Source organism: Pogona vitticeps, chromosome 6, assembly GCF_051106095.1.
Source record: "Pogona vitticeps strain Pit_001003342236 chromosome 6, PviZW2.1, whole genome shotgun sequence".
NCBI lineage: Eukaryota > Metazoa > Chordata > Lepidosauria > Squamata > Agamidae > Pogona > Pogona vitticeps.
The window spans coordinates 121,026,712-121,051,656 of record NC_135788.1 but is presented as its reverse complement, the minus strand read 5'-3'; the positions used below and the strand labels follow the sequence as shown (position 1 = coordinate 121,051,656).

At 47.9% G+C, this 24,945-nt stretch overlaps 1 protein-coding gene across 4 annotated transcripts in view; it reads right to left on the bottom strand.

Moving 5' to 3' along the window:
* TNK1 (tyrosine kinase non receptor 1) overlaps positions 1 to 24,945 on the bottom strand; it is a 36,168-nt gene that overhangs the window by 2,607 nt on the left and 8,616 nt on the right. For 3 of the 4 annotated variants that reach the window (XM_078378486.1, XM_078378487.1, XM_072977222.2), the window contains 12 exons: positions 16,493 to 16,663; positions 16,102 to 16,175; positions 15,250 to 15,444; positions 12,464 to 12,616; positions 10,821 to 11,089; positions 9,964 to 10,090; positions 6,811 to 6,957; positions 6,086 to 6,180; positions 5,376 to 5,579; positions 4,088 to 4,164; positions 3,453 to 3,814; positions 1,347 to 1,442 (listed from right to left, as the gene is read on the bottom strand). In XM_078378486.1, the coding sequence (XP_078234612.1) occupies positions 1,347 to 1,442; positions 3,453 to 3,814; positions 4,088 to 4,164; positions 5,376 to 5,579; positions 6,086 to 6,180; positions 6,811 to 6,957; positions 9,964 to 10,090; positions 10,821 to 11,089; positions 12,464 to 12,616; positions 15,250 to 15,444; positions 16,102 to 16,175; positions 16,493 to 16,655 (1,962 nt within the window). In that variant the 5' untranslated portion in view covers positions 16,656 to 16,663. Of the gene's footprint in view, positions 1 to 1,346; positions 1,443 to 3,452; positions 3,815 to 4,087; positions 4,165 to 5,375; positions 5,580 to 6,085; positions 6,181 to 6,810; positions 6,958 to 9,963; positions 10,091 to 10,820; positions 11,090 to 12,463; positions 12,617 to 15,249; positions 15,445 to 16,101; positions 16,176 to 16,492; positions 16,664 to 20,846; positions 23,857 to 24,945 lie in introns of those variants that run through there. The other variant, XM_078378488.1, reaches the window with a different exon arrangement.

Genomic DNA, 24,945 nt, shown 5'->3' with positions numbered 1-24,945 from the left:
CAGTGCTCATCCCCGTCTCCAAGCCGTAGAGCCAGCGTTTTGTCCGAAGACAGTTTCCATGGTCACGTGGCCAGCGCGACTAGACATGGAATGCCGTGATTCCCACCAAGGTGGTACCTATTTATCGATGCGCATTTTTACATGCTTTCGACCGGCTAGGTTGGCAGGAGCTGGGAGAAGCGACGGGAGCTCCCTCTGTCACATGGATTCGATCTTACGACGGCTGATCTTCTGACCTTGAAGCACAGAGGCTTCTGCGGTTTAACCCGCAGCGCCACCCTGTCCCGGCGCAGGCCAAACTAATCCTTAACTATAGAGCTTTCAAAGAGCGGCTTGTGACGAAACCCGAGGTCTCATCTGCGGCGGTGAAGAAGGGAGGGAGTTTGGGACAGGAAGCCTTCTCCTCCCGCGGGTCCTTCTGCCCCAAGATCTGAGAACCCTGAGAGGTACTTTGAGGAAAAAGGCCTTTTATATAGAGAAATCTTAATAAATCCCAGGAAAAGAGGAGAGAGCCTTCATAAACTACTAGTGGTTCCTTCCAAATACAGAAAGAAAATACAGTGGTGCCTCGCACAGCGAGGTTAATCCGTTCCGGATTAACCCTCACTGTGTGAAAACATCGCTGTACGGGAAGGAAAAAGCCATTGGAATGCATTAAACTTAGTTTAATGCGTTCCAATAGCAGCTTTACTCACCGTACAGCGATGCTTCTCCAATGGCCGGCAGCCATTTTCACGCCCTCCCCTCGCTTAACGAGGGCGCGAAAACGCTGCGCGCGGCCATTTTGAGGCTTCCGGCGGCCATTTTGGACCCGCCGAACAGCTGATCGGCGGGTTGCAAAGCGAAGGTCGGTAAGCGAACTGCTTACCGACCTTCGCTCTGCGATTTTCACCCTATGCAGGCATCGGTATGCGATCGCATTTGCGATCGCAAAACCGGCCTTGTAGAGCGAATTCATCGCTCTACGGTGCACTCGTTGTGCGAGGCACCACTGTAATAGAAAAAGGACACACAGATACCTTCTCTGGACATTTAGGTATTACAGAGACTAAGCAGAGGATATCTCAGAAGTATTACTGGCCAAAAATGGGAAAGGAGATAAAAGAATTGTGTCAGAGTTGTGACATATGTCAAAGGAAGAGAAATAGGGAAGATAAAGCCAATAGGGAGGACAAGAGTAGGGATGATTATAATAATTATATGGAAGACATTAATAATATTTTTAATCAACTGAAACGGGAACCAGAAAATGGGGGACCACTAGGCCCTCCTTAGCAAAGCCCCCCAGAGCCAGAAGAAGGCTGGACCGGGGCCGGACTAAGATAGCTGAGAAGAGGGTCTCATGCCTTCAACATCTGGACAGCTTTCGGGACATCCCAGCTGTGCAGCCTCAAGGCCTCACGACACTCCTCGATTGTTGCTCCGGGGAGCCGGTCTTCCACCTAGAAAAAGTGGAAAGGAACCCAATCAGAAAGGCCTTCTTTCGAGTCAGAGCCTTACCCGACGGAGCCGGTCTTTGCGACGAGGAAGGGTTAGGGTTGGGGCGACCCCCTCCTTCATCCCTCACCCGAGGACTAACCAGGCCTGACCCTGCTCAACTTTCAAAAGCAGACTGGATTAGTATGTCCGGGGTGGAGAGCGTGGACTCCCTGTCTATGGAAGGAGAGGCTGGGGGTTTGATTTCTCCCACTGTGCCTCTACAGGAGGAGGGGGGGATGTCAACGTGGGTAGCCTCGGGCACAATGGTCCCAGAGCGCCCCCAGATGGAGGGAAGAGGAAAAGCACATCTTAAATAGTCTATACCTAGAAAACTTGGGTTTTTAGGATTCTCAGGATTCTTGGGTTCCTAATTCCACAGTCTGTGCATGGAAGGAACTTGAGTAGGAAAGGATGTTTTGCAGAAGGAAAAAAGCCTTGATGAGGGATCTAAGCCATTTCTTCCTGACTTCCTGAAGAAGTAGTACAATAAGATCTCTGTATCCATGGGGGGGGGGGCTTGGTTTTAACCCTCTGCATGGATGCTGAAAACTGTGGATAATAGTGAACGCTATACATAGCATGATAAAAGAAATAACCCAGAAATATGCATTTTTCACCATGTATTACTAGAACTTGCCACTAGAGGGAGCCAGAGACCATGCTATGTATTCTTTAACCAGAAGACCCCTGGCTCCTCCTCGTGGCCAGTTCTGGTAAATACATTGTGAAAATACCTGCTACAGTGGTGCCCCGCTTAACGATTACCCCGCTTGATGACGAATCCGCTTCACAACGATGTTTTTGCGATCACTACTGCGATGTTTTAATGGGCAAAATCTGCTTTACGACGATCGGTTCTCTGCTTCGGGAACCGATTCTTTGCATTACGACTATCAAAACAGCTGATCGTCGGGTTTTCAAAACGGTCGTGGCTGTTCAAAATGGCTCCCCACTGCGTTCAGGATGGATTTTTCACTGCACAGGCATTGGAAAATGGCCACCCTATGGAGGATCTTCGCTGGACGCTGAGGTATTTAGCCCATTGGAACGCATTGACCCGGTTTTCAATGCATTTCAATGGGCTTTTTTATTGCGCTTGACGAGGATTTTGCTCTACAGCGATTTCACTGGAACGGATTATTCTCATCAAGCGAGACACCACTGTACTTTTTTCTCCCTTTTAATAGTTTTAATATTTTGAGACTGCAGATAAATAAAACCACAGATACGGATCCCTCAGATATGGTGGTCCAACTGTACAGTGGTGCCTCGCATTACGAGCGCTCCGTTTGACGACAAAATTGCCTTATGACGAAGATTTTGTGATCGCAAAAGCGATCACAAAACGATGTTCCCTGTGGGGGAATTTCGTTTTGCGATGATCGGTCCCGTTTTCCTAACCGATTATCACAAAGCGATGATTTTCGGCCAGCTGATCGGTGGTTTCAAAATGGCTGCCGGGTGAAAAACATGGCCGCCCGCTGTTTTCTGGCACGGATTCCTCGCTGCATGGGCAGCGAAAATGGCGGTGCTATGGAGAATCTTCACTGGACAGTGAGTTTTAATCCCCTAGGAACACATTAATTGAGTTTTAATCCGTTTCCATGGGCTTTTTAAAATCGCATGACGACGTTTTCGTTCGACAGCGATTTTTTCGGAATGAATTAACATCATCATGCGAGGCACCACTGTACTTAAAACCAGCTTTCTTTAACATAGATCTGCCCAGGTATGTTGGACTACAATGCCTGTCATCCCCAGAAATCCAGTGAATGAATGAATGAACGAACAGATGATGGAAGTGTCCCTCATGGCTCTGGCTTTCCAGATGTTTTTGGACTTCAATGCCCAGAATTCCTGGTGGTTGCCCATTCAACAGAGGCTTCTGTGATGGGAAAACCAAGATATCTGGAAGGCTCAAGAGCGAGACCCCGGCTCCTGGGCTTTACAAACCACCACCTTCTTGGCCTCACCTCCTTGATCTTCTTCTCTATGTCGCTCAGGGTGGGTCTTTGGGGCCCCGCAGGGGCCGGGGGCAGGCCCACAGCTCCTCTGATGGCCGGCCGACTCGGTCGCTGGTCCTTCTCCCTGGCTCCCGGAGAGGAGTCTGTTTTAGGCAGAGCCCAAGAGGGGAGCGCTGAGTTGGGTGGCCGGCCGGCCGGCTTGGCTGTCCGGGGCTGCTCTGGCGGCAGGGCTGGTGGAAAAGGGCCTGGGAGGTCACTCAGGCGCCGTTGGTGGACTGGCAAGCCTGGACGATCAGGTTTGGACGCCAAGAACTTCGCTTTGCTGCGCAAGACGCTAAAATCTGAGATGGACTCAAGGCTCTTGGAGAGGCCTAAAAAGAAGGAGACGGAGGGAACCCTTAAAAAGCAACGGTAAAGAGAAGGTAAAAGAGGGTCGTCGTCCCCAATGCCTTCCAGGTGGGCTGGGCTACAAAACCCATCATCCACAGCCAATGCCTTGGGGATGACAAGAGTTCTAGCCCAATCAATATGAAGAGGAAAGAGTGGCTGAAGGCTGGCTCAAAATGTTTGGGGCCGGGGAATTGGGAAATCGAGGCGGTTCTTTTCGCACAAGAGTTGCTGAACTTCAGAACAGAATTACTCACGTGCCAGACGGAGCAGCTGCTGGCCCTTGGTTTGACTCTGGGGGCTGGCATTCCCGGACCGAGGTTTTGGCTTCTTCCTGGGATAGAAAACAGCAGCCTCGAATGGTATACATTAAAATTAATTGGATCAAATTGCATTACATTAATAGTTCAAGATAAACTCATTTGCACCCTCCTGGGCTCCTGCTTCCCCCTGTGATGATGATCTCCAGCTCCCCGGCACGTCCTGCCGCCAAGAGGAAAAGGCCAGGGGAGGCCCAAGAGATTTTGCCGCCTGAGGCTGAGATCGATCCAATAAAAAAGTGGCAGGACTGGCAGTGAAACAGTTCCTGAAGGATGGCAAAGGGGCAGGATTCTCCACCACCACCGAAAGCAGCAGGCTAGGTTCGTACATAGACTCTCTCCTCCAACACTACGGGGCAACTGTGGAATGGGGTACAACTGCTACATAATGACCCTTTGCACCCGCCTCCTCCCTAATTAAAGCTTTCCCCCCTTTAGGACTCATTGGCACATTCCACTTTTATTGTTTAAGAACCGCGTTGGTCATACGTGCTGAAGTTTGGATATTTTAGCAGGGTCCGGATGGTGCAGTGCCACAACAGACCCCTAGGTGGCAGCACATGCATCAGCAATGGGGGCGGCCCCTGCTTGGCTCTCCTGTATTTATACAGGGTTTGAGACAGTTGCATTGGGGGTGGTGTTGCTATAATCCCAGAATCCCTCTGCCTGCATAGCTACAGTGCCTCGCTTGACGAGGATAATCCGTTCCAGCGAAATCGCTGTAGAGCAAAATCCTCGTCAAGCAGAATAAAAAAGCCCATTGAAACACATTGAAAACCTCTCAATGCGTTCCAATGGACTAAATACCTCAGCGCCCAGCGAAGATCCTCCATAGGGTGGCCATTTTCCGTCCTAAAGCACAGCGGGGAGCCATTTTACACAGCGAGTGGCCATTTTAAAACCCAACAATCAGCTGTTTTGATCCTGGTAATGCGAAGAATCAGTTCCCGAAGCAGGGAGCCGATCGTCGGGAAGCGAATTTTGCCCATTAAAATATCGCTTTGCGATCACAAAAGCAATCGCAAAAACCTCATCGTCAAGCGGATTCGTCATTTAACGAGGTAATCATTCAGCGAGGCAGCACTGTACTTGCCATGCTGTTGAGGGGCTCATGGGAGGTGTAGTCGAACCCCCCCAAAACACACTCTCTCTCTCTCTCTCTCTCTCTCTCTCTGTGTGTGTGTGTCTGTCTGTGTGTGCATGCAAAGAGCTCCCCCAAACATACTCCTCCATCCGGTCCGGAGCCCCCCACGCCCGCTCGGGGTTGATGTCCCCATGGCCCAGGTGAACAAGGGAGTTTCGGATGGGGCGGCTTATCTGTGGTGCCCCGGAAGGCGGTACTGCTTCCTCCAGGGCTGCTATGGAAGAGGGGAAGGCTCCCACTCTCAGCGTTCGCTTGTTCTGTCCTCGCCAAGTGGACAAGTCCGGACTAGAAGAAGAAGGAAGAGAAAATTTAATTGAAATAGGCACATGCCCACGCCACCTGGTTTCACCCTACCTGCGTGAACAGCTCTGTGGGCAGGAAGGAAGGAAAAGAGGGGGAAGAAAGGAGGAGCTGATGATGGATGGAAGGAAGGAAGGAAGGAAGGAAGGAAGGAAGGAAGGAAGGAAGGAAGGAAGGAAGGAAGGGAGGGAGGGAGGGAGGGAGGAAGGAAGGAAGGAAGGAAGGAAGGAAGGAAGGAAGGAAGGAAGGAAGGAAGGAAGGAAGGAAGGAAGGAAGGAAGGAAGGAAGGAACATACGTGGAGATGAGAGGATGCGAAATGGATACTGCACTTGGAGAGGGCTCCCCAATAGATTGCATTCTGCCAGGCAGAATACAAGGAGGGCCCCGCGATGGTCAGAGCAAAGGGGTGCAAAGGCCGTTTCCCGCAGGGTTTGCCGAGACCCAAGGGCCAGGGCCAGCTCAACCCACGATCCCAGCCGTCCGGACTCACCCGCCCTCGATCACTGTGATGGCGTCGTTGGCGTCCAGTCTCAGCCAGCCGGGCTCGTCCAGGTCCCGGGAGGCCTTCACTTCCTTCGGACGGAGCTGAGGAGACCGAGGGTGGAAGAAAAGAACGGGAGGAGTTGGACGAAGAGGGAGCGTTTTAGGGGGATTTGGGGGAAGGGGGGGCAGTGCCGAGACTTTGCAAACGGGGCGGCTCTCCCCGACCCCTCCTGGCCCTTTCCCGTTCCGTCTACAAATGAACAAACGGGCTCCTTTTTGTTGGCTTTTTAAAATCTATTCTAGAGACTGTCTTTGCTTTCCGTTTTCCCAGCTGTCGGACCGCTGAAAGGAGAGACGTCCAGGCCTGGTGAATGTGACCCTTCTGGACTCCCAGAAAATGGCTGCGGGGGAATCTGAGGCATCTTAGTCCCCAAAAAAGTGATTTTCCCAAGAGGATGGCCCTGCCTTTATCTCCTCATGAGGAAAAGAGCATGCGTGTGAGACGAGGAGCAGGAAGACCCTCCTGGTTTTACACGTCCTGCCAGATGAGAAGAGCTGGTGAAATCCTGAAGACCTCTCAGGAAAAGGCACCCTAAAACCGCCTTCCTCAAACTGGGCACCCTTCCCTCATTTGTTGGTTTTACCACACACCCATCACCCTACCTACAGTGATGGGAGTGGTAGTCCCAGGCCTGGCCCGAAGGCGCCCGGCGTTACCCTTCCTTCCCTCACCTCCTGCAGCAGGCCCACCATCTCCCGGAAACGGGGCCGGTCTTCGGGGTTATGGGCCCAGCATTTGAGGGCCAAGGCGTAGATCCCTCTGGGGCAATCGTCCGGACGCTCCAGCCGTCCACCTTCCCGGTCTATCTTGAGCATAATCTGGCGAGAAAGGAAGGAGAAAGGGGTGTGTGGGGAGCGAGCCACGGCCGCCGAGAAGGGGACATGCGGACACTCAGGGCAGACTCAAGAGTTTTGGGGTGCTGTGAAGACGGCCGGTTTATCATGGCACCCCTTTTCCATTTCCCCCCTTTTAACCGGAAGCCACAAACAGACCCATTCTCTTCCTTGGTGCTTAGGGGTACCTCCGTAAGTGTGTGAACAACATCTAAGGACCGCCGGTCCAAGGAAACCAGGAAAAGGATGGAGTGAAAGGCACCTCATGGATTTCTGTTTTGTGTCATCACGTTTCGACGAGCCGGGGATTCGGTCTCTATGCCCGTGTGCAAATACGACGCACAGAGAGATTGTTTTTAAATCACCCACACAGCCCTTTGGACAACTTGCCCTTCATCCCATGGGAAGGATGCTCGTTTAAAGTATTTTTTCACCACCCCTTTCTTCTTAAAAAGGATCCAAGGCAGCTTATACCGTTAAAAACACAGAGGCTAAAAATGGTAAGTATACAAATATTTCAAAAGAATCCAAGGATAGCAAATGAAAGCAACCCTGAACCACTCGTTCAAGCAGTAAAGGCACAACATTCCATTAAAAACTGCGGGAGAGCTCAGGGGTGTAGGCGGAGGCAGAGGTTGGGGGTTTGAATCCCACCCCGGGACTCTTTGAGAGGGGCTAGACTGGATGATCTCACGGGGTCCCTTCCAGCTCTGCCCTTCTATGGTTGTTATTCTTTTTTTAAAAACCTCTCAGGCTGGCCGTCACTGAGGGAAAGTTTATCTGAAAAGAGAGGTCTTCTGCTTGCGGAAGGACAGCAAAAATATATTACTTAATACATATATTACTTAAACTATATGAAAAAAAATCATCCTCTTCACACAGGCCATGCTAAGCATGAAGACTTAGCACCCGGAGCAGCCCACATTAACTCCGGTCATTTCTAGCTTGCAGTTAATGCCAACCAGGGAGCATCAAACAGAAGGCTTGTCTTATTGAATTCCTTCTCGTGCAAATGGTATTAGAAGAGGGAGCCTGCGCGTATGTAACAGACGGCTCCACGGATGTGCTCCAGGACTAGCAGAATATCCGGCGTCATTTATGAGAGTAATTAAAATAAGAAAAACATGACGGTTCTAAATCTAAATCCTCAAGCTTCGGCCTTGCCTGGCTGCTACGAATGGTCTGTGATAACAGCTGAACCTCTCTGGCGGGAGAGAAAACCCGCGTTTTGATTGAGGCCTCAGGGAATAGAATCAAACTTCTTGAATTCAAATCCACGGGAACAAAGCCGTCTCATTTTCCCCGTGGGCTGGTTTCTTCTTTAAGGGTCTGACACTGAGAGGGAAGCTTTCAAGCAGTGGTTCCCAACCCTGGGTCCCCAGATGTTTCTGAACTACAACTCCCAGAAATCCTGACCAGCACAGCTGGCAGGGGAGTCTTCTGGGAGATGCAGTCCAAGAACATCTGGGGGACCAAAGGTGGGAAACATTGCCTTAAATTAACTTTTAACAATAAGAACAACAGCAATAATAACAATGGCAACAACAGCAACAGCAGCAGCAGCAGCCACAACAACAACAACAATAACGATGACGACGACGATGACGACGACGACGACGACGACGACGACGACGACGACGACGACGATAATAATAATAATAATAATAATAATAATAATAATAATAATAATAATAATAATAATAATAATAATAATAATAATAATAATAATAATAATAATAATAATAATAATAATAATAATAATAATAATAATAATAATAATAATAATAATAGGTTCTGCAGTGAGGAACCTAAACCGCTTGAACTTTAAATACATGGCATAAAAAGACATACAGTCCTGCAGAGCCAGTTTCCGCTCTCATGAAGAGTCTTTTTTGGCACGATCTCTCCGTATTTCACAACAGGCCTGCAAAGCCAGCTCAACGGTCCGCCTGTTCATATTTTTAATTGAGCCGGTGTGGCTAAGATTAAAGGATCTGAATTGTGGCCCGAGGCTACCGTGCCAGTTTGCAGCTGAAGGAGGCTCGATTGCTAGGTTACTTGGGCATGCTCGGCTAGGATGGGCACTGGTGCCCAGGGAGGGGCAGCGTTTCTATGGGTAAGAGCTGTGAATCACTGCAACCTCAAGAGCCTGAATATTCTCCCGATGCACTGCTTCAAAACATAGATGCTTCTCAGCTAAACAGGGCCTTCTCCAAATTTTCTCATTCTTCAACAAGAGCAAAAAACAAAACAAAACTCAAATAAACAGGCAAAAGCAGGACCTGTTACTGATACGGTAGGAATTCAGTTGGAGAAAAGGTAATATAAGCCCCCTAAACCCTGCATTATCCTCAGTTTTACAGCCCGTTCCATCGTCCTGGTCCCCACGTACACAGAAGCCACCTCCTGCTTCTACTTTTCAGCCACAGGTATACAGTTCCGCAGCCACAAAATTAAAGACCTTCTTGGAAGGAAAGCGATGACAAACCTAGACAGCATCTTAAAAAGCAGAGACCTCACCTTGCCAACAAAGGTCCACACAGTCAAAACTATAGTTTTTCCTGTAGTGATGTATGGAAGTGAGAGCTGGACCATCAAGAAAGCTGACCGCCAAAGAATGGATGCTTTTGAATTGTGGTGCTGGAGGAGGCTCTTGAGAGTCCCCTGGACTGCAAGGAGAACCAACCTATCTGTTCTGAAGGAAATCAACCCTGAGTGCTCCCTGGAAGGACAGATCCTGAAGCTGAGGCTCCAATCCTTTGGCCATCTCCTGAGAAGACTCCTTGGAAGAGGAGAAAGGGACGACAGAGGATGAGATGGTTGGACAGTGTCATCGAAGCTGCCAACGTGAATTTGACCCAACTCCGGGAGGCAGTGGAAGACAGGAGGGCCTGGCCTGCTCTGGTCCATGGGGTCACGAAGAGTCGGACACGATTTAATGACTAAACAACAACCATCCAGTTCCGCCCCCCCCCCCCCACTGGCTCTTACCTGCCGTCCTGAGAAACCCATCCATGGCTCCTCGCAGTAGGAGAACATCTCCCAGAGGGTGACCCCAAACATCCACACGTCAGAGGCGCTGGTGAACACTCCCATGCGCAAGCTTTCTGGGGCACACCTGAGGAAATGAGGAGGAATGAGAAGTTGTGAGAAAGGCAGGCTTCTTACCTGTCCTAACGCTACAGGGGACTCGGGGTTCAAACGCGGGGTTCTGCTCCTGCAAGAGCCTGGCTCAGCCGATGAAAGCAAAGGGTCTTTGCAAAACCTGAGCCACTGCACAGGCACCCTGAAAATAAGCCCTCTTTCCAAACTACGGGTTGCTCCATCCAGCTAAATCTCCCTGCAGGATTTCTCCCGACCGGCTCCTGTCCAGAGCAGAAGGCGAAAGAAGAAACATGCACCCAATCTGGAGGATTACTGACTGGAGAGAACTCTGCCCATGCTCAGGAACATGGGCTTAATCTCTTGCCTCAGATCATTCCCTGGAATCCATGTTTTTTTCTGCTCTTATCATCAAAGTTATTTCAATGCTGTTTTTATCTTTATATTTTGTAAGTCGCCCAGGGTAGATTCCCGAATCTAGATGGGCAGGGTAAAAATGGACCAAATAAACAAATGGGATTCAGAAACCCCTAATTTTGGTGCTCAGCAAATTCAGCCAAGCCTCTAGTCCTCATGCCTGTCGAAGGAGCTGTCCTGACTGAACACACAAAAGTAGCTTCTGCCAACGAGAAGTAAAACTTGTCTACCAGGAGGAGAGAAAGAGGGTTAGGGTGGAGTTGCTTCAAATTCCTGGACTCTGGAGGTGTGGAGAGGAGAGGACCCTTTGGGGGGGGTCGAATCCTTACCAGGCGAACGGGATGCGCCGGTGGGCGGACATGATGTAGCGGTCGCTCTTGCTGGACAGCGGCCTCATGAGGCCAAAGTCTCCGATCTTGGCGTGCTCCTCGGAGGCCAGGAGGATGTTGCGCGCGGCTAAGTCCCGGTGGACAAAAAGCTTGGACTCCAGGTAGGCCATTCCTCGGGCGATCTGCAGAGCGTAACTCCAGAGCTGATGGAGCGGGAACGGCGGCCGTAGGCGGTCATACAGAGAGCCCAGAGGGGCCAGCTCCGTCACCTGCAGGGAAGAAAGAGTTTTAAAAGACCCCTGATTTCCCAGGACGTTCCCTTGCACATGTTTTGCTGTGAGGAAGGAGCCGCAGAACGGGATGGCAAGGTTGGGTCCTTGCTGGCGACGCCACCGACCTCTTGCGAAATGCGCTCCCATGGGTGGCCTCCCAGAGCATCTCAGAGCCTGCCGGGGGGTGGCTTAATCTTTTTCAAATCTCCAGGTTTGCAAAGCTTATTTTAATCTGCTTAGAATTCGCCCCAGAGGAGAAATCTTGCAGGAAGACCCAGTGATCAAGCAATGCTGGGTTGTTATTAAATTTTTTTTGCAAGGCGTATTCCAAATTTGTCGGCCGAGGCGGCTGAGGTCTTGAAATGGTATTGCTTTCTCCTACCACCTGGAAGAGCACAGCCTCCAGGAGTCTCAGCATCACATGCACAGGATTGCTTAGGGCTGGGCTGTTATCCGGAGTCCTGGCATGCAGGGTTTCCTTCCTTCCTTCTCTGGAAGTGCTTTTTCCCCTCTTCTTCTTGCTGGTCAAATCGTTCGTTCTCGGTAATTGTTGGTGTTCTTGTGGATTATCGGAAGTTGCTTCACTCAATTGTGAATGTGACAGCCATTCAGGCGAATATTCTGCCGTTCAGCTAATATTCGCTGCATTTGTCGCTTCCTGACTCTTGAAACTACAAAACCTCTTGTTCCTGCCATGGTGATTTCAAGTTTGGATTATTGCAATAGCTTGTGATCTGGTCTCTCTTCTTCTGCACACCATCCTCTCACCTTGGTGCAGAATCGCGCACTACGAGGAGTTCTTAACCTGCCGCGCTGCTCTCCCATTTCCCAGCACGGCAGGGCATCGCAACGGTTACCCATCAGATCAAGAACCTATTATAAGGTTCTTGATCTGACATTTAAAGCATTACGTTTCTCTTGCCCTAGCTATTTAGCGGAACTGGTGGGCTGGCCTATTCCTCCTCAGAGGAATCGATCTGCGGATTCTGGCCCCTTACTAGTCCCTCGGACCAAAGTGGCTCAATCCAGACTTAGGCCATTTTCTCATCTGCCCCCCCCCCCCTGATGGAATTCCCTTCTGCAATACCTTCGCGTGGAACCAGAGTTGGACCAATTCAAATGAGACTTAAAAACCAACTTGTTCAACCTGGAACCATAGGGGTTGACCATGGAAATAGGCAACGACTGGGATAGAATTATTGTACTTTAATTATTATATTGTTATTATAGCTATTTTGATTGTTTGTTTATTGCCTTATTGAATGATAATTGCTTACTCTATTGTTTTTAACATTGTAATTATGTAATGGTTGTATCTTAACTGCTTTTGACTATTGGAATGCGCCCAACACCCAGACGAGCTCGCCTTACCATCTTGAGGGGCTGGGTCAACACGACCCCGTACAGGCGGATGAGGTTGGGGTGATGTAGGCAGCACATGGCATTGACTTCGTTGAGAAAGTCGATCAGGGCTCCAGGGTCAGAGGACACGTCTGAACGCAAGGTCTTCACGGCTACAGGAAGCTGGGAAAGTGGAAGATTTTGGGGGGGAAAGAGGATAAGAAAATCTCCGCAGTCTTTATCATTCCCAGTTTCCCCAACGTGGCCAGCTAAATATTCCCATGGGAAGCCCAAAATCAGGACTCGGGGACAATGTGACTCTCCCATAGTATCTGGTATGGATGGGCATGAGAGGGAAAAAAAGGACTGTACAGTCAGGGCCCCTTTCCATGGGAATCAGTATCCACGGATTCACTTATCTACAGCTGAAAATTGTCATGAGTGCATCCGAAGACCTGGAACCAGAAGGGTTAACTGAGGCTGAAGAGAATGCTGTGAGATCAGAAACACCTGACCCGCCTCCAGATTCTCCTTCCACAGCAGACAGGCTTCGGGGCAGGCTTCGGGAAAGACTTAGGACCAGAAGATCAGAGGATCGCTCAAAGGCTTTCCACAGAGACCTACGTTCATCTATTCCTGAGTATTAACAGGATAGAAAGCTTTCCAGCAGCTCAAGGAGCTGTTTTACTATAAAACAGCTCCCAGTGAAGCCAGAAATTCTGTGGAAGCAAAGAGTCAAAACCTTGGCTTGCATCCACGCTTCTTGAACCGTGTTCCTGATTCTGAACTCTGGACTCTGCCCTTGGACTACGCTGTGTATCAGACTCTGGACTTTGATGCTGGACTTCCTTCTGTGAGTTGATTTATGGACATTGGCTTTACATTCTTGGTATTCTTGACCCTGGACTGGTTTATCGGACTTCGGCTGTTGTAACCCCCGGGAACGTGACAAAAATGCAAATTAAAAAAACCCTAGAAATAATATTTCCAGGGTGTATTTACCAGAACTGACCACTAGAAGGAGCCAGAGACCATGTTATGTGCGGCATTCTGGACTTCTCTATTTTTCAGCATCCAACGGAGGTCTGAGAACCCAAGAGGAAAAATCCTACTGTATTCATTTTGGGTTATTTTAGGAAGCCCTATCAGGGTTTTCCAGGTACCGTCTATTTGGTAAACCCCCAAATCCCCAAATTTTCTGGGTTCTTCTGTTTCTCTTTTCCTCGTTGAGGTCACTGGACTAAGCTGTCTAGAACCCTTAGAGTTACTTCCCAAAAGCAGAGATTCAAGGCCATCGAATATAGAAGCAGGCAAACCCAACAGCACCGGAGAAACAAAAATACCGTATTTTTTCCGTGTATAAGACACCCCCCACTTTTCTAATCCAAAATTAAGAAATCTAAGCGGGGCTTAGCAAGTGTAGGGCGAAAGGGATCGAAGCGCTGCAGGATTGCTTCGATCCCTGCTTTCCCCTCCACTCGTGTTTGTTCTCTCCTTAGGTTGCTTCCGTGTATAAGATGACCCTCAATTTTTAGTGGAAAATTTTTAGATAAAAGTATAGTCTTATACATTGAAAATATCATCATCAGACCTAGGCAGCAGGTGGTTTACATCCTCAACATTCAGCCCTGGGCCTCAGCAGCACTGTATAAATCAAAATCATCATCAACAGCAAAGGGTGCAGATGAGAAAGAGAAGCATCCTCAGATCATCCACCTCAGTCATTCATCTCCATTCACCAGACCTATGATCCTTTATTTTATCACATCCTCCTCCATCCTCCTCAAAGCATCATGGAATCATTTAGGCACAAGAATGGATGCTGGAATGTCAGTGAGGTGATTTTGCATGCAAAAGTCGAACAGAGGTAAAACCATTAGGAAATCCAAAAGAAAAACCTCTTTTTCTGAATCCTAAATCATCCATATTTTACAAGCTTTCTAAGTGAATGGGGTTCATCTTTTAACCCCATTCAGGTTAACCCCGAAGTCCCCAAAATCTGGCAGGTGTTCTCTGAACAGGGAGATTTTACATCTTTATTTTCTCTTATTACTCTTATTATCAAGATTTAAAGGGAGCAGGGAACAGAGATTCCCCTCCTGCTGCAGGATCAGGTCCTCTTGGCTTGTTTACAGGACAGACAGTAGGACCTCTAGATCCACAGGATCAGTATCCATGGTTTCTCTTATTTGCAGTCTGAAAATATTAAAAATATTAAAAGGAAAAAAAAACTAGAAATACATATTTTCATGAGGTAATTACTAGAACTGGCCACTAGAGGGAGCCAGTTCTGCCAATACATGGTGAAAATTCTTTTTCTTTTACCATGTGATGTATAGCGTTTGCTATTATCCACGTTTTTCAGCATCCGAAGGGAACTTGAAACCAATCCCCCAGGGATACGGTGGTTCTCTTGTATCGTGTAGTGGTAAGAGAGATGTTGTTGTTATATGTCACATCTCCATTTCACAATGAAAGCCTCTGATGACCTCCAGCCGGTCCCTAACTTGGCTGAAGCTACCTGACAGGGTTGGCGTGCAGATCAAAGGCCTTAAGCCCATTGGATGGATCAAGCCAATAAAGAATGAAATGTTCTACCAACAGCAGCGAATCACAAAAAATGTGATTGGCTTGAAGGGCTGAGCCACCGCCAGAAAAAAGGGCTCCGTCAGATAAAACTCCCAGAATCCCCTCTCTGGCCCTACAGGTTTGGGGCTTCTGGGTGTTGTAGTCCACAAAACAAGATTTTCAGGCCCTGATGCACACCTCCCTCAATATTCGGCAACAGAGTGTCCCATCCCAAAGAGGAAACTTACGACTCCGCCACCTGGCGTGCTCCAGTCTGCGCGGTGGACTACCCCAAAGCAGCCGTCCCCCAGGCGTTCCCGGAGCCGTAGGTCCCACTCGCTGATCAGGCATTTGAGGGAGACGTCGGCGTCCCCCCGGGGGCTGGAGGAGAGCTGCCGGTTGGGGGGTTCTTCATTTTCTGGACTTCGTCCCCCAGTGAACATCTTCAAGGGAACAAGAAAGAAATAAGAGGTCGTCAAGCTTCAAATGTTTTATTTTCCAGAAGGAAATACAGTACCCAGAATCCGCAGGGATGCCCCCCAAAAGTATGTTTCACTCAACGTTGCTTCCAACCCGGCTTCTGGACATGGTGTAACACTGCTTTCCCCCCAACCTGGCACCCTCCCGATGCGTCAGACGACAACCACCATTCTCCTGTTGATTGATGGAAGTGTTGACGTTACAGATTTTGTGTGTGCTGGGTTATCCGCGAAATGTTGGTGTCATCCCTACATCGTAGCCACTTGGATCCCAGCGTTCTCTCTGTCTGTACCCTGAATGCCCATCTTGTCGTGGGCCAGTTATTTGCTGGATCAGATCAATCCATTCAGTACCATCTGCAACCAGCCAAAAATGCCATTTAAGCGTCTCGGCGCCACCCAGTGGTGGCTGAAAGGATTACACTTCCTGTCTGCCATCTTATTTCCCAGCCCATCACTTGTGAACCACTAGAAATGGATTTCAACCGTCAACCCAAAACATGTATAAGCAGAGCTTGGGAGTGTTTGGGGCAGGGGGACTACAACACCCAGAATCTTGACTTTTGGGAATTGTACTTCAAAGAGAGCAAAGTTCCTAAGCTCTGCCTGTAAGTGACCCACCTTATAGACCCACGACATGGGACGTTGGCCTTGAGCCTTCCTGCGTTTCAAGGCCTCTTCTAACCGTCTCTGTCCTACGGGAAAGAATGCCCAATGGTTAGAGACAAAGTAGACCAAACTTCTCTTAGTAGAATTAATTAAGCAAGGGTGTGTGTACCGGCTTATTTGACTTAATTGAGAATTGCTTCCGGGGACTTTAATCAACCCTAGAAACGTTTAGTGTGTGCAGGTGCGTGGGAACCAAGGCAGGCCGCTCTTGCTGGCTATTAGTATTTCAGAGAGAGGAATTGGCCAAGTCCTCTCTTGATGCCAGCAGCAAGCATCCCCTCCTCCCCTTCGGCATCCCTACCTGTTTTAAGCCCTCCCGCCCTCCCGCGTGCCCTCTGACTACCTGGGCGCCCCATCCCAATCCGGTCAAGATCCGAAGGCTTGACGTAATCAAAGTGGCCTGGGCGCGTGACGTGAAGTTCATCTCGGATCTTGGTGTAAAACTGCTGCAGCTGAATTTCGGTGAGAAGCTGGAGTAGCCAATCTGTGCCATCATCGGGCGCCATTCGGGCACCTGCCAGGGCAGAGAATTGGGGTGGTCAGGGGAGAAGATGGGGGTGCATAAGTGCATAAATACTTTATTTATTTATTTATTTATTTATTTATTTATTTATTTATTTATTTATTTATTTATTTATTTATTTATTTATATCCCACCAACTGGTTGTTATGACCACTCTGTACCAGAAACCTTCTATCAATGCCAAATGAGCAAACAACATTCCACCCTGAAGACCATCACCACCACCACCCCAGCCACCAAATTCAGTGGCCACTGGCCACCCTTGCCCAGCTGTCTGCTGGTTGCAAACTAGTCGGGTTTTATCCCTCAACTACTGTACAAGAGTTAAAAAATCACACCTGCTGAATGAAATAAAAAATTTCCGACACGCTCTTTTGGAATTCCCTGCCACTTTTCAGAGTCTCCATTTGGACAAGGGAGAAGGAAAGCAGGTTTCTCGTCGTATTCTTGCTGTGAGCCGCTTCTGCAACCCGCAGAAGATCAATATCCAACCTTCCGCCTTGCTACACCCACCTACACGACATATCATTCTGTCTAAGTCTAAACTTTGCTTTGTTCTTTGCTGACTCACGCTCCCCCCACTTTACTTGTGAAAGTGAGATCCATTTGTAGGTGGGGAGAGCAGAAAAGAGAAGACGTTCCATCGCTAGAGGAGAATGATCTCGCACAACCCGTTTTGGTGGAGGAAGGACCTGGGTGAGCCAGAAGAGATGAGGAAAAGGCTGCCCAGATGTCTGAGAGGCAGGGAACCAGGGTCCTTTTTAGAACAACCAAGAGCCGGGTGCCGGCTTAAAGATTGCCAATTTTGGCTTGAAATTCCATGCCACTTTTTTTTTTTAAAAAAATCAGAATTTTGTTTATGATAAAACATTGTCAGGTGCGGTTCAATATGTTGTGGGATGCAGAATGTGGGCCACCGCAGGCAAAATCCTTGGTCTAGTAAATCCCATTTCATCCCTGGACTAGATTAATCTATGACTGCCAGTCTCGATGGTGCTAGAAGACTCCTGGTGGATCCCAGTCACACCCAACCCCGAGCGCCGCTGGGGCCGAGCCCTTGAGAAGGAACGTGTCTCCAGAGAGGACTCCTGGGTTCCTTGCAGAGAGAGGAAGGAATCAAAGCAAGATCCATCCGAGGAGAAGGCCTGTTCCTACACGCTGCCTGACTCTCCCGTTCGGGCCAGACAGTCTGTCTCAACAGCAGGCAGGCTGCCTGGAGGGCCAGGCAGGGTGTGTGTGTGTCTGTGTCTGTGTGTGTAGTGAGTGAGGAATCAGCCGGAGTCGGATGATGTCCCCATGCCTTGCTCCTGGAGGGCTCTGGTCTGGCCACAGTGACACATGCTTTTGTTACTGGCTAGATTATTGCAACATGCTGTATGTGGGGCTGCCGATGGAAAGTTCTGGGAGACGTGGACGGGTCTAAAATGCAGCAAAATCAATTCTGAAGGAAATCAACCCTAAGCGCTCACTGGAAGGACAGATTCTGAAGCTGAGGCTCCAATCCTTTGGCCATCTCATGAGAAGAGAAGACTCCCTGGAAAAGACTCTGATGTTGGGAAAGTGTGATGGCAAGAGGAGAAGGGGACGACAGAGGATGAGATGGTTGGACAGGGTCACCGAAGCAACCAAAATGAATTTGACCCAACTCCAGGAGGCAGTGGAAGACAGGAGGGCCTGGCCTGTTCTGGTCCGTGGGGTCATGAAGAGTCGGACATGACTAAACGACTGAACAACAACAAAAAATGCAGCAGTCTGATGGCTGACGGGTTGGTCAAAGAGATCACAGAAGGCCCTCCTGTTCCAGCAGCTCCGTGGGCTGACGATCCGTTTCTGGGCACCATTCAAAGTGCTGGTTTTAACCTACCATGCCCCATGGGTTAGCCTTATGGGTCCAAGCAGTCTCAGGGACCATACCTCCCTTTATAGGTCTGCTCAGGTGTTAAGCTCATCAGGAGAGGCCTTTCTCTCCATCCCATCCTCCTCGCAGGTACTGCTGAGGGCTTTCTCTGTGGCTGCTTCTTTAGACTCTGGAAATCCCTCCCACTAGAGACCAGCCTGGCCCCATCTTGGCTCTCCGTCCACAAGCCAAAGACCTTTATCTTCAGACAGGCTTTTCCCTAATAGCTGGCTGTCTAGGGGACAATAAACAGGATTCTTTATAATTTGTTACTTCTAAATCTGTTTTTTGCAATACGTTTATCTAGATTAGGCATCCTTCAGTCTCGAGGGACTATGGTAACATGCTCTGAATGGAGGACTTGGAACGGTGTCTAGGGTGGCTGAGAAGGCCAATTCGAGAGTGACAATCCCTTCCACACTGAGGACAAATCCAATCTGTCCCCCCTGTCCAGCTCCCTGATTTTGCTGCTTTCGAGACTGCCTTTTTGCCTCGGCCTGCTGGACAAGGATCTCTTCGAATTGGGAGATGCCGTGATGCACCGCCCGCCTCCTGAACGCTCAGAGGTCAGGGTTTCCCATCTATTGAGGTCCATTCCTAAGGCCTTCAGATCCCGCTGGCAGATCTCCTTGTATCGCAGCTGTGGTCTCCCTCTGGGGCAATTTCCCTGCACTAATTCTCCATACAGGAAATCCTTGGGAATCCGACCGTCGGCTATTCTCACGACTTTTACCTAACATTTGTTCTACCTAACAAATGTTCTTCTTTATTCTTTGGACTTGGATAATTTCTGTTTCACCAGCCCACTCTTCCCCTCTTCCTTTCTGTCTTTCTTTGGGGTTTTATTTATTCATTTTGCAACAAGGAAATTGTGATAATAGTAACATGCTTGCTCTTGGATACAATCGCCTACCAAAATTGAATTATACTAGGAATGTGTTGCTGTCTCAAACCCTAATTTACAACATTGTAGCGCTTCGGTTATTTACTTCTGTGTTTATTTTGTAATGCACTGATGTCGCAGAACTAGGATGGAAGATGAGTTGCAGTGTAGTTTTTAAAAGTACAATAAGCCTACAAACATTAAAATAGAATTTAATTACTGTATTCATATTATTAAAATACAAGTAAAATGTCAACAGGTTAAAATCTCCTTAAACATATCTTTATATGGTCCTTGCGTTGTATGCTACTTTTTCTCTTTTTTTTTGTTTAGACCAGCATTTTAATCTATAAACCTGTTTCTTTCTTTTTTCATATAAGAGCTTTGCACAGATTAAAATTATGGACGGATATGAAATAGAGGTAAAATGAAAAACCAATTTAAAAATACAACAAATGTTACTGTCAGCAAAGGACAGAAGGGACCCCCTCACCACTGCACGTGTATACCGGATACGTTGCAGTTGTGGCCAGGTATATATTGGGACCACAAAACGGAGCATCCACATCAGAATCAAAGAACATGAGAGACACTGCAGATAAAACAACCAGGAAAATCTGCAGTAGCTGAACATGCCCTGAAACGAACTGGACATGAAATTCCATTTCAAAACACAGAAGTACTGGACAACACCAGCAATCATTATGTTAGACTGCACAGGGAAGCCATTGAAATCCACAAACACCAGCAGAGCTTCAACAAAAAAGAAGAAAGTCTAAAACTCAACAAAGCCTTGCTCCCAGAAACCGAAAAATAGAGCCTGCAAAAGGTCAACGAACTCTACCCATCCACAAGGGCTGGTGATCACTGCACACAAAAGACCAGCTAGCGACACCCATCAATCACAGTGACAGATTATATCTCCCCCGTATCACAATACATCCACACACAAAAACAAGCTGATCACCATCATCACCCTATCTCCTGAAAAGGACAACAGCTATAAATACTCAACTATCCAAACAAACTGCACCAGAGCATGGACAGAGTTCCTACTCCAGTCCTCTGAAGATGCTGGCCACAGAGACTGGAGAAACGTTAGGAAGAACAACCTCCAGAACATGCCCAAAGAGCCCGGAAAACCCACAACAACCAATTAAAATGTTATTAGACTATCATAATACTATTTTCAACCAGAAGCAGGCTACTTCCATTGCATTATCTCGGCCGTTTGCCAGTTCTTTTGTACACATGGTGGGGCATAAACTGCATGCACGTAAGCGCTCATGGATTGAATTTCTCCACAGTCATAGAAGCCTTGCGCTATAAATCTGCTGAGAATGGAGCATGATCCAGGATAATCACAGCAGGAGAGACACAATGAAAGCAGTAACCATTAAATGCTTCTGTCTGTGGCCGTTACGCTCCTCGAGTCAGTTTCCCGGTGCTTCTGCCCTCATGGATTTCTTCTCCCTTCCTCTTACCACCCCTCCCCAGCCACCCCCAGCAGGAGATCTGTTTATCCCACTTTGTTCCGGGGCCAAGCACCCTCCTTGGGGCCCAGCCCTGTGGCACAGTGGCAGCAAAGTTCAAACCAAGAGCAAATATTGACAGGATGCGGAGGATAAAATCAACGCAGGCCGGCTTCCTCTGTTTGGCAGAGGCTAGAGTCTTCCTCTATGTTTTATTAAAGGGCAGACGGAAGGGATGGGCATGGCACATGAACACAAATGCACACTTTCCCAAAGATGCATCTCAAGATGTGGTTTGTGGGCATGGCCACTGTTACAGAGTTTTGAATTTTTGGTGAAATCCCTCTAGCTGTGCAGCAGACATGGAGGGATTCACAGAGGAGAATAGCTACAAGTTCCACCAGATTAGTCCACCTCATTTATTGATTGGCTGTTTGATATTTAAATATTTCCATCCCCTGCTGTATTAAAGATCTCAGGCCAGGGAAGACATAACGAAACATGTATTCTCAAAGGCTTTCACGGCCAGGATCCGATGGTGGTTGTAGGGTGTGTTTTTTTGGGCAGTTTAGCCGTGTTCTGGAAACAAAACCCTGTAAAAACCTTCTGATGTCTAGAGAGAGCTAAACCTTTGCTTTGCACACAGCCTGCAAAACCATCTTCCTTTGCTTGGCGTCTGCCTTCAAGAATCATGGGGGCGAGGCAGGGGGGTTGGACTACAAACCCCAGAATCCCCAAGCCAGCATTCTGGGAGTTATAGTAAAAAAAAAGGGTGGGGGATATTCTAATGCAGAGTTTTAAACAGTGCATGCTGTATTTTAATGTCTTCAAGGACAGGACAGGTTGTCAGACACCTGCTTCCGACAGGATCCGCCCGTCTTACAAGAACGTCCCAATGAGGACGGCTGAGGATACTTAACCCTGAAAAAAGGCCTCGAGGGAGAAGACGAGAAACTGGGTCTTCTCGACAGTGGCTCCTTGCCTGTTGAATGAACTCCCTCCCCCCCGCCATTCATTTGGCCCCTTCGCAAGGGCAATCAAAATCCTGGTTCTTTTAAGAAGGCACTCCGAAACGTTATCCCTGCAATTTAACCGGAGCTCATTCGGCCTCTCCGACCAAGTCCGCCCTTTAAAATGTGTTAAATAAATGCTCTAAATGTTTCTGTGCCAATATATTTTTTTCCATGTTCTGACTGCACTGTTTATTGGCATTCGTCTTATTTTTATTTTCTCCTCTCTCTTGAATTGTTGTTGGAATGATGTCGTTTACGTATGTTGCAAACTGGCCAGGTGGGCAGCATAAAAATGAAATGAAATAAATAAATACCGTGACAATCAGGGCAGTAAATTTCATCACACCCAGCATTTCACCAAAGAAAAACAGGTTCTATTCCTGCCACCTTCGATAGGGCTCATCATCTCCTGGGCCACCTCCTCCTTCCTTTTACTTGCTAATCGCCCCTATTGCTTACCTGATGTGCTAGAAGCACATTTATATCGCACACTCCTTTAGCTGAACACTTCTGCTAGCCTAAGGAGGGGGGAAACCCCACATAATGGCCCCATAGTTCACTCTCAGCAGTTCAGAATGAGTTTCATCCACCTTTAAAAGGGGCAAGCAGGGAAACGCCTGGCCATTTAATCACCACCAGCATCATCCTCTTAGAACTGCAGGGCAGGAAGGGACTCTATGGATGATCATCGAGTCCAGAACCTGTATGTGCCTTAATAAAAATAATGTCCTGTTTAATCAAAACAGTATACAAAGCATGCGGTGACCTACACCCAGGTTGCAAACAGCTTCATCAGTGATTTCATTCATATCATGCTTGTTTCGCAAACTTGTTAAGAAACATGTGGCACGTTTTGAGCTGCAGAAGAGATTCCTGATCATGTCACAGCTTCTTAACAGAAAAAGATCTCCGGTGCATTATTTTGACATGGGCACTATGCACAAGGTGCCTCGGCTTTGCGATGCACCGCCTTTCCAGAGCCATTTCCCCATCGTAGCACCCTCAGAGGAGTCCCACTACAACCCCATCAGCCCCCAGTGCACATTGTCCAATGAAGCTGAACAGGAGGCTCAAGACAGACAGACAGAAATGCTTCTCTAGCTGGTGCACAGACGGCGGAACTCACTGCCACATGACGCCACTGTAGGTAGCTTTAAAAGAGGATTACCCAAATGAACGCAAGGGGAAGTGAATGTTCCGTCAGTTTGTTGCAAATGTTTTCTCACGGTTGTTTTCTTGTGTTCTCAATTATTGTGTTTATGCTCCTTAAAAAAGAATATTTGGGAAGCCATTTACAGTAGCACCTTTTTAAAAAAAGAAATGAGTACAATTCATTTATTTATTCAACGCGCAATCCATGACTACCAAGCAGGGGTAGCTGTACATCTGTTCCTGTTAACAAAGACCATCTGCCTCTAACTACCCCTGGCTGGGGAGATGGAATATGTAGTCACACCCATACTTGGGGGAGGCATTTCCCAGGGGCAATCAATGAGACAGCGTAAGAGTAGGGATACTGGATTAACCCCCCCCCCTTTTGCCTGATCCAACTTCTTAACCTTGCATGTAAGCCCCGTTTCCTAGTTTTTTAAATCGGCAACACAGTATGCTACACTGCAGAGAGAGGTGTTCAAAGGTTGATTTTGAGTCTCCCGTCCAATCCAACCATGCGTTCCGTACCATGTGACCTCCCTGGGTCCTTTTCCTGGGCTTCATTCCCCCTCCCTCCCCCCATGGCACTCCATGCGCCACATCTGCGCATACATATATACATAGTGCTCCCTTACACTTTTGGTATTTCATTTTCCCTAGACCAAACCTTGGAAAATGCGCGCGCGTGTGTGTGTGTGTGTGTGTGTGTGTGTGTGTGTGTGTGTGTGTGTGTGTGTGTGTGTGTGTGTGTTTGTTTGTTTGTTTGTTTGTTTAGAGTTGGACTACAAATCCCAGAATCCCTTACCTAGGGATTTTGGGAGCTGTAGCCCAAAAAATAAAAACTTTTCCAAAGTGTGCTCTTAATTCCCACCTAACTCCCCAGCTAGTTGTGACAGCGACGGATATATAAGACGACGAATCAGAGCAGGCTCATTTACAAAATTCACATCCGCTTTGAGCATGTACAGAGTGTTTTCCCTCCCCACATCAAAAAACTCCAAACAGACCTTAAAACCGACGGAAATATTGGGATTTTGTTTGGAGACATTATGTCTCAGAAGTCATACGTCCCTCCTCCAAACCTTTTTTAAAAAATAAATAAATCAGAAATCCTGCCAACTTCTCCTTTTATCTGGCTTTTGGGACTATTTTATCGACTGCACTTATTTTGCTACTACAGTATTTATATTTTCTGGGATGTCAACTGTGTTTTGTTTATTTTGTAAGATACCTTTACTTAGAAGGTGGGATTCACACATCTTAAATAAATAAATATAAAACTTTTTAAAACTCTGGCACACTCTTGGTGTGACCCAAAAGACAGCTAGGGAGCTGGGTTCGAAACACCACGTCTGCCTCTCAACCTCTGTAAAAGGAGAACATCTGATAAACCCACCAAAGAATTTCTTCCAGAAAACAAAAACGGTTATAGGAAAGAAAGAAAAAAGGATGTCAAATATAAATATTGGAAACAAGGAACGAAAGCAAACAAGGTCCATTTTCATTTATAAAGGCATGTTATTCATGGCTCCAGCTGCTTGTGTGTGCTGGAGAAATTAATTTAAAACTTGAAAGGGATTTGGTGACCTGCAGCAAAAGCATGAATCCAGTGCTGAATAATCCAGGAAAATGCCCGGAAGTCTCAGTCAGACCCTCTCTTTTTGCAAAAGGCCTAGACATTATTTTTCCCCATTAACTACTCCTTGGGAGGTGAATTATGGGTTGATCAGAAGTTACTAGAGAGGGGAATGTCCTGTATGGATAAAAGGAGAGTTTGAGAAAGTTCGTTTATGGGATCACAAACCCCATAATCCACAGCCACCCATGTGTGCATTTCCAGCCTTCTGACTGACAAT